This window comes from Elaeis guineensis, chromosome 4 (assembly GCF_000442705.2).
Source record: "Elaeis guineensis isolate ETL-2024a chromosome 4, EG11, whole genome shotgun sequence".
NCBI lineage: Eukaryota > Viridiplantae > Streptophyta > Magnoliopsida > Arecales > Arecaceae > Elaeis > Elaeis guineensis.
Window position 1 is genome coordinate 28,647,093 of NC_025996.2, and position 18,018 is coordinate 28,665,110.

General features: G+C 36.4%; 1 protein-coding gene across 1 annotated transcript; it reads left to right on the forward strand.

Moving 5' to 3' along the window:
• Positions 1-5,537: 5,537 nt before the first annotated feature.
• On the forward strand, positions 5,538-7,234 carry LOC140857240 (crocetin glucosyltransferase 3-like). Its single transcript, XM_073256003.1, is given in 3 exon segments — positions 5,538-5,824; positions 5,827-6,462; positions 6,465-7,234. Coding segments are annotated over 3 exon segments (1,458 nt in total). The 5' UTR covers positions 5,538-5,673; the 3' UTR covers positions 7,136-7,234.
• Positions 7,235-18,018: the final 10,784 nt, after the last annotated feature.

Sequence of the window (18,018 nt, forward strand, 5' to 3'; positions counted from 1 at the left end):
CTCAGGCCTTGAAAGATCAAAATTGGAGAGCTACCATGTTTGCTGAGTTCAATGCATTAATCGGTAATGGCACATGGGATTTGGTACCTTTTAATTTTTCTATGAATATTATTGGTTGCAAGTGGGTCTTTTGCATTAAGCGTAATCCGGATGGCTCCATGGAACGGTATAAAATTCGATTGGTTGCTAAGGGTTTTTATCAACGCCCAGGTCTTGATTTTGTTGAAACTTTGAGTCCTACAATTAAACTTACTGCAATTAGATTGGTTCTCAGTATTGCCATAAGTAGAGGCTAGTCTCTTCATCAATTAGATGTAAATAATGCATTCTTGCAAGGCTCACTCACTGAGAAAGTTTACATGTCTCAGCCATCAGGTTTTGTTGATACTCAATTTTCTACTCATATTTGCAAACTTCGAAAGGTCATTTATTGTCTTAAACAAGCTCCGCATGCATGGTATAAAGAGCTCAATGCTTGAAATATGGAGTTCAGCTTTACTTCTTATGTATGTTGATAATTTAATAATTACTAGTCATGATAAGTTGTTCATCTCACAATTTCTCTGTCTTGTCCACTCATTTTTCGTTCAAAGACTTGGGTGATCTTCACTATTTTCTTGGAATTGAAGTTGTGTCTGCTCCCAAAGATTTATTCTTATCTCAGCACAAGTATATTCAAGATTTAATAGAAAAGACAGGTATGGCTGGTGCTAAAGAGGTTACAACACCATTATCTACTTTAGTTTCTCTGAAACTTGATGATGGTTCTCCGAAGGTTGACTCTACTGCATATAGAAAAGTTGTTGGATCTCTACAGTATTTATCTCTCACTCATCTAGATTCTCTTTTGCTGTTAATAAATTGTTACAATTCATGCATTGTCCAAATGAAACACATTGGACAGCAGTAAAGTGTATTAAGATATCTCAAAGGGTCAATCTACAATAGTCTCTTCCTGCATATATAAAAAGTCTTCTTTGGCTCTCCATGCCTTTTCTGATGCTGATTGGGCAGGTAATTCGGATGACAGAACATCTACCATAGCTTATATAGTTTATCTTAGTGCCAACCCCAGTTCACGGTACTCTTGCAAGCAACGATCAGTTGCCAGATCCTCAACTGATGAACCCGAATATAGAGTAGTTGCAGCAACTGCTGCTGAAGTTGTTTGGTTAATTTCAAAATCTGCTTCAAGAACTTGGTGTCACTCTCCCCCATAGTCCTGTAATCTATTATGATAAAGTTGGTGCTAATTATCTCTGTACAAATCCTATTTTTCATAGTCACATGAAGCATATTTTCATTGATTATCACTTTGTTCGTGATCTAGTTTTTAAAAGTCAGCTCCTGCAGGTCTCTCATGTTTCTACCAATGATCAACTAGCTGATTGCCTTACTAAAGCTCTGTCCAAATAGCGATTTAGTCAACTCAAATCTAATATTGGAGACACTGAAGGTGCCTCCATCTTGTGGGGGCGCATACGGGAGTTATCTACTCCTACAAATAAGGAACATAATGTAGATAAGACTCAAACCAGCTGGGATTAGATTAGCCAGTTATGTAGATATACTTTATTCTTTTAAATATTTAAATATCTATTGTATCTCATCTAATTCTGTAAATACGTCTATATATATATATATATACATTGATCAAGTAATGAATTCAGTCTTCATTTTCTTTCATAAGCTATTCCCTTTAGTAACATCAATCAATGCATTCTTTTTGGTAAATTGTACGTATAAAGCTGTTTCACATGAGCAAGAGAGTGACCCTAGAGATAATCTAGAACTATTACATAATCATCATTTCTTTTTTTAAAAAGAAAGAATTGACGACTAAATAGCCATTAATTCAAATACATTTGATTGCAAGTCAATTTGGAGAGCTCAATCATTTGAGATTATTCAAAAAAAAAAAAGATATATCATCTTATATAATTTTCAACAACTTTTTTATATTTTGAGTTCCACATGCCTTATTATATGACTGTTGGTAATGGTAAAACAGTAGGTCATTCTGTTCTATGTTTGAGATGGAAATAAGAGGGGATAAAAGGAAAGTACTTACTAATATTTTTCATTCATCTTTTGACAATACCAAAATGATAAGAATACAAGGGCTTATATAAATACATATGACTCTTCAAATTAATATACTTATATGAGTTACATATGATCTGGCAATATTTTTTATTATTCTCTTCAAAAAATATGAAGTTCTGACATCTTTTATTAGGAACCAAAAATCAATCCTAGAATTAATTTCATTACATTTATTAAGAATTGACTATATATATATATTTATTTTATTTATTATGATATAATTTTTCTATTACATTAAAATATAATCTATGAAATTAAGTTTACGTATTCAACACTTCCCGCCCCCAAAACTTAATTTTGTTTTCATTAATCATTCCAAAAAAAGTCTTGAGCTTGTAAAAGTGCTTTGCATTGAGAGACTTGGTGAAAATATGAACCACATGGTTATGAAATTTGACATTTATAACTTTGATTTCTTTTTCCTTTATATATTCTCGTATAAAATGAAAGTGAACATCAATATACTTGCTCTATGATAGATTAGATTCTTAGCCAAAATAATAGTGGACTTATTATCAATATAAATCTTTGTAGCTCCATATTGGGGAACGAATCTCATTTAGTAGTTTTCTTAGTCAAATAGCAGGAAACACATAAGATGATGCTACCACATACTCTCGAATATAGTGGAGGATTTTTTTTTGTAGCTTTCTAATGAGTAAATTTTGATTTTTGTGTATAGCAGCTCACTACACTATAAAAAAATTAATTATTAGCGATAGCTAAATATCATCGTTAGTGTCCGAAAAGTCGTTACTAATACTATTAGCAATGGAACATCATTGTCAATAAATCATTGAATAAAAGTTAGTCGCTGAAGACCATTATTAGTGATGGTGGAAAAAGTCATTGCTAATAAAGTATTAGCGACAATAATTAGCGACGATAAGTCCGTTACTTATAATAATTTTTAAATTATTTTTTAATTTAAATTAAAAAAAAATAAAAAATATATTAGCAACTGCTGTAATCCATCGCAATAAGCTATAGCCGTCGCTAATAATAATTTTTTTTAAAAAAATTTAGTAAATATATTTACTAAAATTTGCTATAATTAAATTAATAACCAACATATATTTACAAATACTATAACAACTAACAATTAACTATCACCATCATAAATAAAAAATTAATATTATATAAAAAATATGAATTATCTAATTATACAAGATTATATAATTTAAATATCAAAATTAAATATATTACATTAAAATTAAAAATAATCAATGAAGATCCTCCTGCTTTTGTACGTCGTTTGTAGCAACAGATGGATGAAAGACGGATGTCTCAATATTTTGTGATATAAAAATAAAATATTATTAATAATTTTAGAACTAAATTAATTAAAACTGTAAAACTAAAGTAATTGATGCGCCTCAAGTCTAAATCTTTACGGAAGAGTATATTTTGATATGCTCCTTTAATTCTTGAATGAATTATTTTTACGTATTTTATTCGATGGTACAGAGTTATGGACACTCCTGATTAGTCCATCGGATGGTTAGATTGAATTTTGATCTCTTGGATACCTCTTTTCTCTTACTTAAAGTCTAAACCGATATGAAGGAATATATTTTGATATATATATAGAATAGAAGAATATATATATATATTGAGAACAGAAGAATGCCCGTTTGAAGTGCGAACATAGCACCATCGGTGACTTCTTTTCATCTTCATGGATTTGAAGATACAATTATTAATCAAACATAAAGTCTTAATCATTTTTTTCTGTTTTAAAATGCGTTGGGTTATTTTGGGTAGAAAAATTCCAACCCCGAACTTTTGTACTGGGATGGGTTGAGGTTGGGACATACAGAGGCTGAGTCACGATGGAGTTACCCTCCATCAACGGAACCGAAATCCACCCAAAATTCCGCAGGGGAAGGAAGATTTTCTTTCTGTTTTTTTGGTAAATTTTAATGATAGATTTCATTTCTTTATCTGCTTCCTGATCCATTGAACGTGCTGGCAGTACAATTCCCAGTCAAATCTCCACCTATGGCCCGGCGAATCTTGGTATCCTTTTCTTAATCATGTCCGCAAGAAGATGACGTCGTCCGCGGAAAGATTTCTTCAGCCGCCAGTACATGTGAACACGGCAAACTTGTAGTGCATATAATCGTTAGGCTTGACTTTTGATATTCAAAAAAGAAATATACGATTATTATATAATTTCTAACATTTTTTTATGTAACTTCTGCATGTCTGAGGATCTAAATTGAGTAGGATTCAACCCGCTACCTTTTTTTCTTATTCTAATCTAACGAAAATATCTCCAATTTTTTTATTTATTTTAAATCATGTTCATTGGGTTAGAAAAATCCCAACACGATAATGGCTGGGTTGGGTTGGATTAAAGTTGGGAGATATAGCGGTTTAGCCTGGTTACGGTCTGCCCTCAACTCGTCCCAGCCCATGGAATCGGAGCTCCATGCAAGTCCATCCAAATTCAATAAGAAAATATTATATATATATATATATATATATATAGGAAAGATCTAATAATAGGTTTGTTAGAGAGTATCAAAAAAAAAAATTTAAATTTTTTTAAATTTTTTTTTCAAATATTTTAACATTGATTTTTTTCTATAATTTTTTTAAATTATTTTTATAGATACTAAAAGGATCTCAATCAATTCTTTTCATAGTCATGTCCATAAGTAGAAGATTCTAGTCACATCTTGTGATAATATTTTTGAATTTTTCTGCATGAGAGATGAAAATACATTTTAAGACGATGTTGTGCATACTTTTGAATTTAATCATTTTTTATTTTTAATGTTTAATGATAGTACTTCAAGTATTTTAATTTTATCTTTTAATTTTACTATTTAAATATTTATGATGTCATTAATCTCTTTATTATCATGTCTTTAATTTCTGACTGTTGGGCTCTTTATGACATATATTAATGGATTAGTAAAAATCCAAACATGCATTTAATATTATTTTTATTTTTTTATTATTGGGTTCTTTATAAAAAATCTTGATGGATCAATAAAAGTCGAAATGATTATATTGGATAGTCATAAAAAGTTCATTTTAAAATCTGATTTTATAGAACCATCCAAATCTATTCTTCTCTTCCTTCTAATTTTTTTTTCAAATTTTTTTTATAATTATTTTTTTAATTACTAAAAAAATTTCCATCAATTTTTTTTAACGATCGTGCTCATAGGTGAATGATTTCGATCATATCTTGATGCATATTTCTAGATTTTTCTATATGAAGATGGAAATATGACTTAGAACAATATGATGCATACTTCTGTATTTGATCATTTTTTATTTTTGATATACTCTAAGTTATTTATAATTTTTTTAAAATAAAATTTTATTATTTTTATTTAATTTTTTAAATTATATCAATAATTCTTTTAAGTCCTGTTCCAACACGATTCGTTTTCTTGCTCATCTGCCCAGAGAATCTAAACGTGCTGGGTGCACTTTCTCCAGCGAATCTCCGGTGCAGCCGAGTGACTCTCGGTGACCTTTTCTTTTAACCTTCCAAACTTTGTGCTTGCGAACCCTCCCTCCCAGAGTTTCTCCTCAACACCGTCTCTCATGGCAAGCAAACGCATAGTTATGTTTCCATACCTGGCCCAGGGCCATATCATTCCGTTCCTAGCCTTGGCAAAGCTCGTAGAGCAAAGAAACCCAAGCTACACCATCACTATTGTAAGCACTCCGCTCAACATCCAAAACATCAGGTCCAGCCTCCCCCCAACTCCAACATCCTTCTCAACGATCTCCCCTTCTGCAGCTCTGATCATGGCCTTCCCCCAAACACCGAGAACACGGACTCCGTGCCTCACCACCAAATATCCAAGCTGAACGCTGCCTCCGGGACCCTCCAACCCCACTTCGAGCGCTTCATCTCCGACGTAATCCAGAAGGACGGCCATCCACCTCTCTGCATAATCTCCGACGTCATGGTTGCATGGACCGTCGGCATCGCCAAGAAGCTTGGGATCTTCCATGTCGCGTTCACCACCTGTGGAGCCTACGGCACGGCGGCCTACATGTCTCTCTATCTGCATCTGCCTCACAGGCATACCGACTCCTCGGAGATCAGGTTGCCGGGTTTCCCGGAAACTTTCCGACTGCACCGCTCTCAGATGCCGGAATACTTGAGGGTAGCTGATGGCACCGAGCCATGGGCCACCTTCCTTCGAAGAAACACGCAATTCTCTCTGCAATCGGGTGCTATGATATGCAACACTGTCGAGGCTCTGGAATTACTGGGAATTCAGGCGCTCCGGAATCTCACCGGCTTAAATGTGTTGGCCATTGGGCCTCTCTTCCCCCTCGAAGCGAGTACTTCATCCGACCAGAGATATGGGAAGAAGCCCGGATCCAGTTGGAGGCTTGTTTAGAATGGTTGGATTCTCACCCTCCAGGTTCGGTGGTCTACACATCATTTGGCTCTCAGAGCACCATCACTGCTTCGCAGATGATGGCACTGGCAAGGGGATTGGAGGCGAGCAACAAACCATTTCTCTGGCTCGTTAGGCCACCAGCTGGATTTGACTTGAATGAAGATTTCAGAGACGAATGGCTGCCGGAGGGATTCGAGGTCAGGATGAGCAAGAATAGGCAGGGGCTCTTGGTGAGGAAATGGGCTCCCCAGCTTGAAATATTATCGCATAAGTCGACCGGTGCATTTCTTAGCCACTGTGGATGGAATTCCTCACTGGAGAGCTTGAGCCGAGGAGTGCCTGTGATTGGGTGGCCACTGATGGCGGATCAATTCTATAACTTTAAAATGCTTGATGAGGAATTGGGTGTTTGTGCGGAGCTTGCGAGAGGTGCGGAGGATCCCTTGGAGTATACGCGTGTGGAGAGGGTCATCAGACTGGTGTTGGATGAGGAGAAAGGAAAGGAGATGAAGGAGAAAGCAATTAAATATGCTGAGATGATCCGGGCTGCTGTGAAGGAGGAGGGAGATGAGAAAGGTTCTTCACTCCGGGTGCTCGACGATTTTATCAGAGGCATGGAAGAAGCATCGCCAGGTTCTAAAAACTGAGTTATATCAACATCATTAATTTCTTGCTCGTTGTTCATTTTATGCTAAAAGAAAGCCTAAATTTTCTGGTTCTTGCCGGCTCTTTCCAATTTTCTAAAACGGTTCATTTAAGCTCTCATAAACCATCAGTATCATCTCTTATCTTTCGAACTTTGCGGTTTTACACTAGAACTTTTCCACATGACAAATTTAGTAGTTCAAGATCTTCTCTATCTAGTAGGAAGATGATTCCTCCCAAGTCAATGCAAGACAAAAATATTTAGAGGTGGAACACATTAATTCTACCATTTGATGATGGTTTCCTTCCAATTTTCATCGTAGGGCATCCAAGCAATCACTCCAATGCTGAACATGACCCTTGTCCTCAATAAAAAGTTATCCCAACCGACTCAATCGTTTCCTCTTTTCCTTTGCATCATCCTTCTACGTACGTACGATCTTAAATAACAAATCCTCGGATGTTGGTGAGTTGGCGAGCAAAGTGCACGAACCTGATACACCAACTTCGCCGTTGGTTTGCTCCTAGAATCTTTCCATGCTATTGTTGCGCCATGATGAGAAAGTGAGCGACTCGTATCTATGAATATTTTAATTTTTAAATGAGAGAAGGGGGTGGCAAATTGACCTGGCCCTTCGGTTCGCAAGGAAAAAAAGAAAGGAAGGGTGGGCATCCCAATGCGATGATGGAGATGTGCCCACTGCCCACCAACCGTGATACCTCCAACTCAAGCCCCTTTGTTCACATACACATATGGTTCGAGCCATTTCTTAATTCATCCACATGGGGCTCCATAATTAAAATGGAAGGGAAACCTTAGGAAAGGATGGTGGCCATGTGAAGCCTCTTCGGCTTCCTCGTCCTGGAAAAATCCCTAGCTTAATAGCCATGATTGGCCATGAATCTCCCATCTCTCTGGTTTTCTATGCGCATTTCAAGTATTTAGCGAAGTGTAATTAGCGGTATGGTGGGACAAAGTTTGTTAAGGATTCGCTGCCTTCAACTTTGGTCCTTGCCCGGCTATTAAGGCATACTTTTCTTTTGAAGAAGGGTTTAGTTTGGAAAATATATTGACTTTTAAGCCAAGCAAAAGGGCATCAATTTCAAACCTACCCGCATCCATTCAGATTGTTAGTAAAGTCTTTTGGTAGTTGTATCGAAAATGATGTGCATTAAGATATAAAATTTAGAGTTGGGACTACTTACTAAGTGGCTAACTAGTGCCCACTTGGTAGTTGGCATCTTTTTTTTCATCATTTGGAGGTCTATGATTCCAACTCTGATGGTGGCATCCCCATCATATTTATCGAAACATAAGAAAAATAAACAAATATATATCCTATTGCTCATGAATCCTCATTTAGTAGAAAATATGATGTGTCCTCTAAGTATAAAATTGTTTGTGCTCATATATTACTTGTTTTACAATTGATTTTAGATATTAGGCACACCAGATGAGTTCCAGTGAACCCACAAACATGTCCATCAACATTAAGATTCAGGCACGAATCATAAAGCTGATGTTACATTCATGTCAAGTGGGAATATTTTTTTCTCCCATTCCAATCTTAAAGATTTTGATGTTCAAGAGGGAGGCACCATGCGGTACTTTTGGCATCATGATATTTACTAGTTTTTATGTTTCATTGATCTAATGTAATGGCCTTACTAGCTTATTTATGGGTTGGTTTTAGAACAATTAGTGATTTGAAATTAAAAAAGTATAAGGTGTGAGACACGGAGAGAATAACTTGGAGGTGTAATTGGAAAATGATTAATTATGAAGATATAATCTACAACTCCCATCCTTGATGAGTTGCACGCCAGGACTCTTCAACCACAACTTAATAAATCAGCAGATTGTTTATTTGAGAGTATATCTTTATTTTCTTTTTGAAAAAAAGAAGGTGACACTCGATTCTTTTGTGTTTGTGGATTGTAGATGAAGGAATGAAAACTCTCCTCGGAACAGCTAGAATAAAGAGAATATATGAATGCAATAATAGCCAAATCAAGCATGAAAAATGAAAAAAACAATCCTCGAGAAAATCTCCAAGTAGACCAAAACAAATAAAACTGAAGGGCCCGATTGCAGAAATCTTCAATTAATTGAGTGTGATACTATGGAGGGTCTTCCATAGTATTATCAAGACATCTAAATTATTAGCTCGATCACACCTCTCTCTCTCTCTCTCTCGCTTCCAATATTGCTTAATTTTAGTTGTGGGAAGCCCACCTTTCACTTGTGCCAAAAAAAGAAAAAAAACCCACCAACAATCTTAGGCCTAGTTTGGGGGGTGTAAATCCTGCATAACCTCTTTTTTTTTTTTTTTTTTTTTTTTGTATAAGCAGGAAGTAATAAATGCCACCCAAATTTATTAACAGAGTAATAAACAGAGATATATATACCGAAAGAAAAAAAAAAAGCTGCAGAACACAATTTAATAGAGCCTGAAAATAAAAAACGAAACCGTCAAATCCAGTCTCTTCCCCGACCTAAACTCCTTCCAACAGATAGTTCATTTAATCATCCATAGATACCCAAAGGTCTCAAATGCAGTCATAATGCGTTTTGCCCTTCCAATGTTTTCTCAGAACACAAATGCTTCCAGAGTTTAAAGGAAAAGGACAGGAGATTTCTAAAAGACTGAAGAAGCAGAGCACTTTTTCTCTTGAAAAATTTTTGTATTCCTTTCCAACCAGACATTCCAACGTAGCACAACAGCCAACTGATCCCAAGCTCTACGGCATGATTTGCCCACAAACTTGTTCCTCCAAGACGTCCAAAGCTTTGGGAATGAAGAAGGCTATCTCTTTAATTGAAGACAATCAACAAGGTCCATCGTAAACTATGCACAAACGAATATCTAAAGAAAAGATGAGAAACATTTTCCTCGTTGCCACTCAACAACTTCTTTGCATGCAGCCTGTCTTTGAAAGCAAGACAACGGAAGACTTTGATCTTTTCAGGTACCAGTACCGATCATCACATTACATTATGGAAGGGACATTTCAGATCTCTATCAACGAGAAACTTGTAAAATGACACAACAATGGTCTTCTGAGTCAGTATTGTCAGCAACACAGCAAGGTCGCACCAACAAAAGAATCTCCATCAATTTATTTCTGGAGTTGGAAAAGCTACAAAATCAAGAGAGAGCCTCGAACCTTAGGGGACCAACTTGCCAATCTCCAACTCTATTGGGAAACTACATAAGCATTCATTATCATAGCAACTGAGAATAGATCCGGATATAACATGTACAATGGCACTTCATCGAACCAAGTATCCTTCCAAAATTTAATACCATGACCATTACCAAGGCTGAATCTAGTGAAATACCAGAAAGCCGAAAGATTTTTACAAATATCCTTCCAAATCGAAGAAAGAAAGAAAAACCAAGTTACTTCTCATTCGAATGTCAAACTTTCCTCTTGAATAGTAGGAGCCATTGATGAGTTTGCACCAAGTTGAATTCAACTCATTCAGTAATTTCCACACCCACTTTTCTAGAAGGCCCCTATTGAACTCATCGATGTTTTTAATTCCAAGGCTACCTTCTTTGATCTACGTACACAATCTAAGTAACAAGATAATCAAACCCACTAACACTATCCGTTCCTTTCCATAGAAAAGCCTGCCTTATTTGACCGATTCTATTTGTCACCCACCCATCGAGGAAGCTTGAAAAGTGACATGATAAATGATGGCAATGCCGGATGTATGACATTGATGAGTGTAATCCAATCAATCGAAGATAAAAAAATTTTCTTTCTATGAAATAAGCCTTGCACTCATTTTCTCTAGAAGTGGCATCAAACAATGCTTAAGTAATTTTCTATGAACAATTAAGAGATTCTCTGGAAGAAATATGGGACCTTTTGAGATTTTTGAGAAGAGTTGCTCTTTTAAGTAAAAAGCCCAGATAAGTGATTGGGAGAGATCCCAACTGCAGTTCATTAAATTTGCTGAATTGGCGGACTCTTTATCATTCATGTTAAGACTAAGGATCATATTTTTGTTCGAATTTACTTTCAGCTCTGATGCCAACTCAAAAGCAAGCAAAGAAGCTTTTACTCTCAAGAGACTATTAGAGTGCTCAGAACAAAAAGGCAAAGTGTCATTGGTAAAATGGAGGCTTCTTATAACGCTGAAATAAGGTTTACTATCTCGGATAACCAAAGTTAAAATATATGCCTTAGAGTTAATTTCCGGTGTTGGAATTGATAAACCAGTTTATCCCGGACAATGCTAAGATAATCCAAAGTAACTCTTAAGACTCATTTTGGCCATGAGAAGAAATTTCTAAGAAATTTGATTCATGCGAGACTCAATCACAAAACGTGCCAACATGATTATATTTTCTGACATCTTTTAAATTTAAATTTGAATTTCAAATTTCAGCCATTGACAGCAGATTTGATTAATGCAATTATGAAATATGCCAATATAATTATCATTCGGTACTTTTCAAATTTAAATTTAAATTTCAAACATCAATGATTTTTTTATTCATACAATCCGAGATATGCCAACATAATTATTATTAAATTTGAATTGCATCAGAAATAATCATCATATTGGCATATTATAAATTAAATCTACTATCAATGATTGATGTTTGAAATTTAAATTTAAATTTATAATACACTAAAAATAGTAATGATGTTAGTGTATTTATGATTGGGACTAATAAATCAAGTCCGCTATCATCCTCCTCCACCCTTAACGATGACCCAAACCCCTTTCTTCTCCTCCCTCTACAACGATCTAGCCCCACCTTCTCTTCCTCTATCACTTTCGATAACGACCTGCCTCCCCCTCCTCCTAGCCCTCTTCCTTTGCCTTTGACAATGTCCCAACCACCTCTTGCCTGCCGGGCATCAAAGCTTCGAGTTAGAGGGAAGGGAGGGCGGTCGAAAAAAGCTTCTAAAATTTGACTTAATTACCAAAGTGCCATACATTTCAATACTAAAACAACGAGGGACTTTGAGGTATCCAAGGCCTCAACAATGCACATGACTGCTTGCAACTGGACTTCAATAGAGAAATCCATCTGCATTGAATCCGATGGCCAAAAACAGAATATAGCTAAAAAGACTAAAATATCTTTTGAAGTACATTAAAAAATCTTTTAGAAAAACAGCTATCCAAGGGTGAAATTGGCAGCGAAAATTGGGGCAAGACGAGCTGGAAAGGGATGGTTAGATTTATTTTACCCTCTCTCCTCAAATAACTTTGACCTAATAATTTGCCTTTCTGGCTCGTTGACGAATGCTGGTTATTCATGCTTTTTAACGTTTGCTTTCTAGGTTATCTGGATAATTAACCTTATGTTATCCACCTCTACCTAATATCCAAACATGGCTAAATAATACACTAGAAAATGTATCAGAATCTTTACGCTTTGACATAATAGCTTATTATTTTCAATAGAACGATGAGCAAGTACCCCCGACCTGGGAGAAATCCAAGTTTCTAGGCTCATATATCACTGTCAGCTTAACATCATTTCCCTCTCTCACATGTGCTCCCTCCCTCGTCACAAAACTCATTGACCATTCCATGAAACTTTTGGAAAAGCCTCTTTTCTAGCCCTCATCCGTTTAGAATCCCAATCACGTCTTCTGATCCGTCGGCATGCAGTTGGCTTCGAATTGGAACAACCCATGCATGCATGACCTTTCTCAGCTGGTCAAGAATTTCTGCTGCCATAAATTGTGATATCCAACTGAAACTCTTGGGTTACATAGATCATTATTAGCGGAATGCAGTGAGTATGCTTATATTCGTACTAAGAGTAGCTAGATGAAATGGTGGTTGCCAAACTCTTATTCCCTGGATTTCATCAAAATCAATCTAAACAGGCATCAATGACAGTTAACAGAGAACATGTAATGACAGTCAACAGAAAACATGTCACATAGTGACAATTCAACTAGTGGAGCACCATCCCTTGCAAAAGCAAAAACTTGTTCACACGACTCTTTCTGACATTATTGACATACGGGGTTCAAATTTAGGCCGACACTATTAACTTTTTAGCAATATTTAGGCTGACGTCCAAGTATAGTGACATTGGCTTCAAAAAATTCTTGGTTTGAAGGCGGCTGCTTCAGCATTATTAGACGTAGCTGAAACGGAACTTTAGCTGCAAACCACCATTCTTGTTCCATCAACTCCTGATCCAATCAAATGTTAGCTCTCTAGATTTATTGATAACCTCGTATACAAGTCCAACTTAATAAACTTTACAGAAAGAAAAAAAGAAGTTCCCTACTACTCAATGATTGAGTCAATTGATTCAAGACCATTTTAGTCCTTATCTCATTTGAATCCTTTCAAAATCGAGTGCAGATCTTGTATTATGCACCGTACAATATGATGCACAACATGTACCATTCATCACATGATGGACTGTCGTACAGAACTGCACATTATACGATGTACACCACATGGGACCATATATAGTGATACATCATGCAATGAATAGTATATGCAATATACTGTATCATATGGTACATCATGGGTACCGCAGAGGACCACACGCTTTAAGATCATCACGACTCAGTTCTAACAATTTGTACATAGGTTGCACATCGAATGTCACAGCGTTTCCTTTTTTCATTTGTGATCGTGATATGATGCTATTCTCTGGTTTCTCTACCGGACGTAAGACTGACGGTGTAGTGCATCTTTTGGCAATGACAAGAAGACACGTCGCCACCCCCTGTCTGCAGCCTACTGGATAATGGTCTGCAGACTTTTGCTCATGTCGTATGCCATCCATGACATTGGATTCCTTTTCCTTTTGGTCACCATCACGCTATATTTTGGGCCTTCACGGTAGTGTTTTGGGGACTGGCATTGTCCTCTTGATGTTCTGGATGTGCTTGGATGCTTTGTTACTGGTGACATGCCATACTTTTAGGGCCGCCAGCAGAAGGCTAAGATGATGGATTTATTATTTCAAGGTGATAAGACCGAGTAGCTCAAATGCCAACGCGACAAAACCCCAGTTAGATGCCCACTCACGCAATATAGAAGTTGCACTAGTTATTATCTATCAATGATTTGTGATATATGGACACCGATAGAGTTAACAACGAGCCACTCTATGCCAAATGCTTAAAAGCTGAGACAAAAGATTAAGAAGATCGATGGTGCGTCAGATGTGGGCAAGGGCAATCTACTCCTTATGGTCGGTTATATAAAAGAAGAAAAGAATAGTTGAATCTTTTCTTGTGATTGCCATCCAACCACTGGCCGGGAGCCAACAAACGAGTAATCTTTCCTGACGCACTGCTAATGCGAATCATTGCCTGGCAAAATAAAATATATCCTCCATGAAGAAAAGCTGGACAACGATCGATGGAAAAACAAACACCTAATAAGCAACTCGGCAAAAAAAGCAAACATCTAATATTCAACTCAATGCCCACACGCATTCATGGAAATTAATCTACCGAATTACTAAGATGAATCAAAACCAACAACATCTCAGCAAATAATGAATCGCATAGTCCTTATAGCAATCATTCATTGCATAGCATCTCAGCGAATAATGAATCACGTAGTGCTTAGCAATCATTCATTGCATCATCTTAAAGAACTGCGAGTACTAAGGGAAACGGAGGCCACTGCTCAACCAAAACCAAGAACGGCCTATATACGATATGCTCTGCTCAGACGGTCAAACGCCTCACCACACAGCAGCGACTAACGTATGTTATGAGAAATAAGCCAATCGAAATCAGCGATGAAATGTCCAATAGAATAATGCACCCAACAGAATCACAAGGCACCCGCAGAACTGCACCAATGCAACAATACCCAAAGAAGCAAAAGTCTTCTCACTAACTTTACATCAAACACATTACGGACGTAGCAGCCTAATGCCATCATTGGCTCACGTGTGAGAAATTTTTGAATTGACTTAGTCTACCATGTATACTATAGATAAAACTAATGAAAAGAATTACCACATCAGCATTATGAACTGAAAAATTTTGCAACTACATCATGTCTGTATGGATCCTCAAATGCTTTCTCATTTAAGTATAGACATCCTCATCAGGCAAAGGATCCAAATTTATATTTATCATAATACTACGATCAGCCTCGGATCAACTTTAATGAATCTATGCTACCATATCCCTTGATCTACATAGGTTATGGACTGAATTCATTTTAATATCATTTATCATAATTCAAGGCTTCATCTAAAAAAGCTAGCTGAGAATTATTATTTGGATTTTTTGGTCCTGTATAAGTACTTAAGATCTTGTCAATGAATAATTAATGTAAAACTAAATATATGCCTGTATGGATCCTTACATATAGAATCATAAAAGTTCACCAATTACTTCATTGTTTAAATTGCTCAAAATCACATATGTCTGATCATGATTTATGATACTGATTGATATCATACCACACCAAACATATTGTACTAACACACACGCGCGTGCGCGCGCGCGCGCGCAACACACACAATATATAATATATATATATATAATATATATATATATTATATATATATATATACATACATACATAAATACATATGTACATACATACATATATATATATATACATATATATATATTACATACATAATATACATACATATATATATATATATATACATTGAATAGGGAGATGCGAGAATACAAGAGTGCCATCACTAACAATTTATTGAACCTTCAGACCGTGCTTGTTAGTGACGGCACTCTTGTATTCTCGCATCTCCCTATTCAATAAATTGTCAATTGATATCACATATAATAAGAATACAATAATAATAATAATATTACAATATCATGCAATTACCTTTCAATTGGGTACATCCATCTTGTATGTACTGGCCATCCAATCTAGCTCATGTGGAAGATGAATAGAAAGATGCACCATGATATCAAAGAAGACGGGAGGGAATATCATCTCGAGCTTACAGAGAGTCATGATAATCTTCTTCTCCAATATGTCGATCAGACTTCGTCTCAATGTCTTCACAGATAAGTCTCGAAAATAAGTTTCCAAATTAAGTAACGCATCACACACATTATCCGCAACAATCCACGCAAACCAACTGGAGCACATGTTGTAGAAGTACATGACAATCATGACTTTTCATCCCAACATCTTCCCATCTTTCGACTTAATGCATCGTTTCAAGTTTGAGGTGTATCCATCAGGAAACATCACTGATCTCAAATATGAAAGAAATTGATTTCTCTCTCTTCGGTTCAATATATACATGCCAATGGTTCACCAGTCTATCCCTCCGTCGAATTAATATAATTTCTTTCTAATCCACATATCCTCTAAGTCAAAACGAGCCTTCACGGTATCCTTCGTTCTTCCTTCGATATTGAGAATGGTATAAAATATATTATCAAATATATTCTTTTCAATATGCATGACGTCTAGATTATGTTGAAGAGAAGCATTTTCTAATATGGAAGATTAAACAACTTGCTCCTTTTTCTCCAATTTTCGATACTTGTTCGCACCCTACTTGGCTGGCCAGACCCTTACCAAATATGAATCCTGTGGGTTGGGTAATTGATTTAAATATTATCCGTAGACCAGAATCTTGACTGCGTACGTCGTTCATGCTTGCCGTTGAACTTAAGACTTCTCCTCCATTTATGATCATCTGGCAAGAAATGTCGAAAGCCGATAAAACAAATCTTTCCACGAATACGGTCCGATGTAATATCATCGTTACAGTTGGGCATGCTTTATACCCATTTGTACACCATCCAGAAATATCACCATATGCAAAAAAATCATTAACTGTCCAAACAGTGCTGCATGCATGCGAAAGATGCCTCCTGCAACATGACCATACGTTTCGCATCCTTCTTCCACAAATATTGTAACTCTTCGATCAACGGCTCTAAAAATATGTCTATGTCTCTTCCAGGGGCACGAGGACCTGGGATCAACAAGGTCAGTAGATTAAAAGGTGATTTCATGCACTTCCATGGTGATAAATTATAAGGAAATACCATAACAGGCCACATACTATAAGTAGTACTAAGATTACCATATAGATTAAATCCGTCTATTGCCAACCCTAGTCTGACATTTTGTGAATCAGCTGCAAACCATGGATGTTCACGATCAAAATATTTTCACGCATCTCCATCTGATGGATGTCTCATGACATCATCATCGATATTATTTTCCTCCTTATACCTTCGCATGTCACAAGCAGTATGCCTCGACATGAACAATCGATGCAATCGTGGTGTAATCAAAAAGTACCGCAAAATCTTGCATGATATTTTCTTTTTCTTCTTATCCTTACCACGACTTTCTTTCCATCTGCTTGAATGACAAATCGGACATGCTTGTAGATCTTTTTTATCCTTCCGAAATAGAAAACAATCATTCAGACATGCATGTATCTTTTCACAGCGTAGGCCCAAGTCATCGACTCCCAAACCGAGTCCTTTCAATAATTTTTTGGCTTCATAATGACTTGACGGAAGTAACTCTCCCTCTGGCAGTAGGTCCTTCAAAAATTTGAGCAACCAATTAAACGAGTTGTTTGACCACTTACCAAGTGTCTTCATGTGTAATAACTTTATTACGGCGGACAACAGAGAGTACTTCTTACAACCAGGATAAACATCACTTTGTGCATCTCTTAATAGATGCTCGAATCTATCATTTATAGATATGTTACTATCCTCTTCAGCTTTTTGTCTCGGAATGGGATGCTGATGTTCTGCTCTCGCTTCTACATTTACTTCAAATAATTTCGGATGGAGATCCTCTAAAATTTCTCTATCTTCTGCACCAAGTGTTTGTCTTTCACGACTGCATGATCCACCGACTGACGATGGATTTATGGACTCCTGGACAACATGC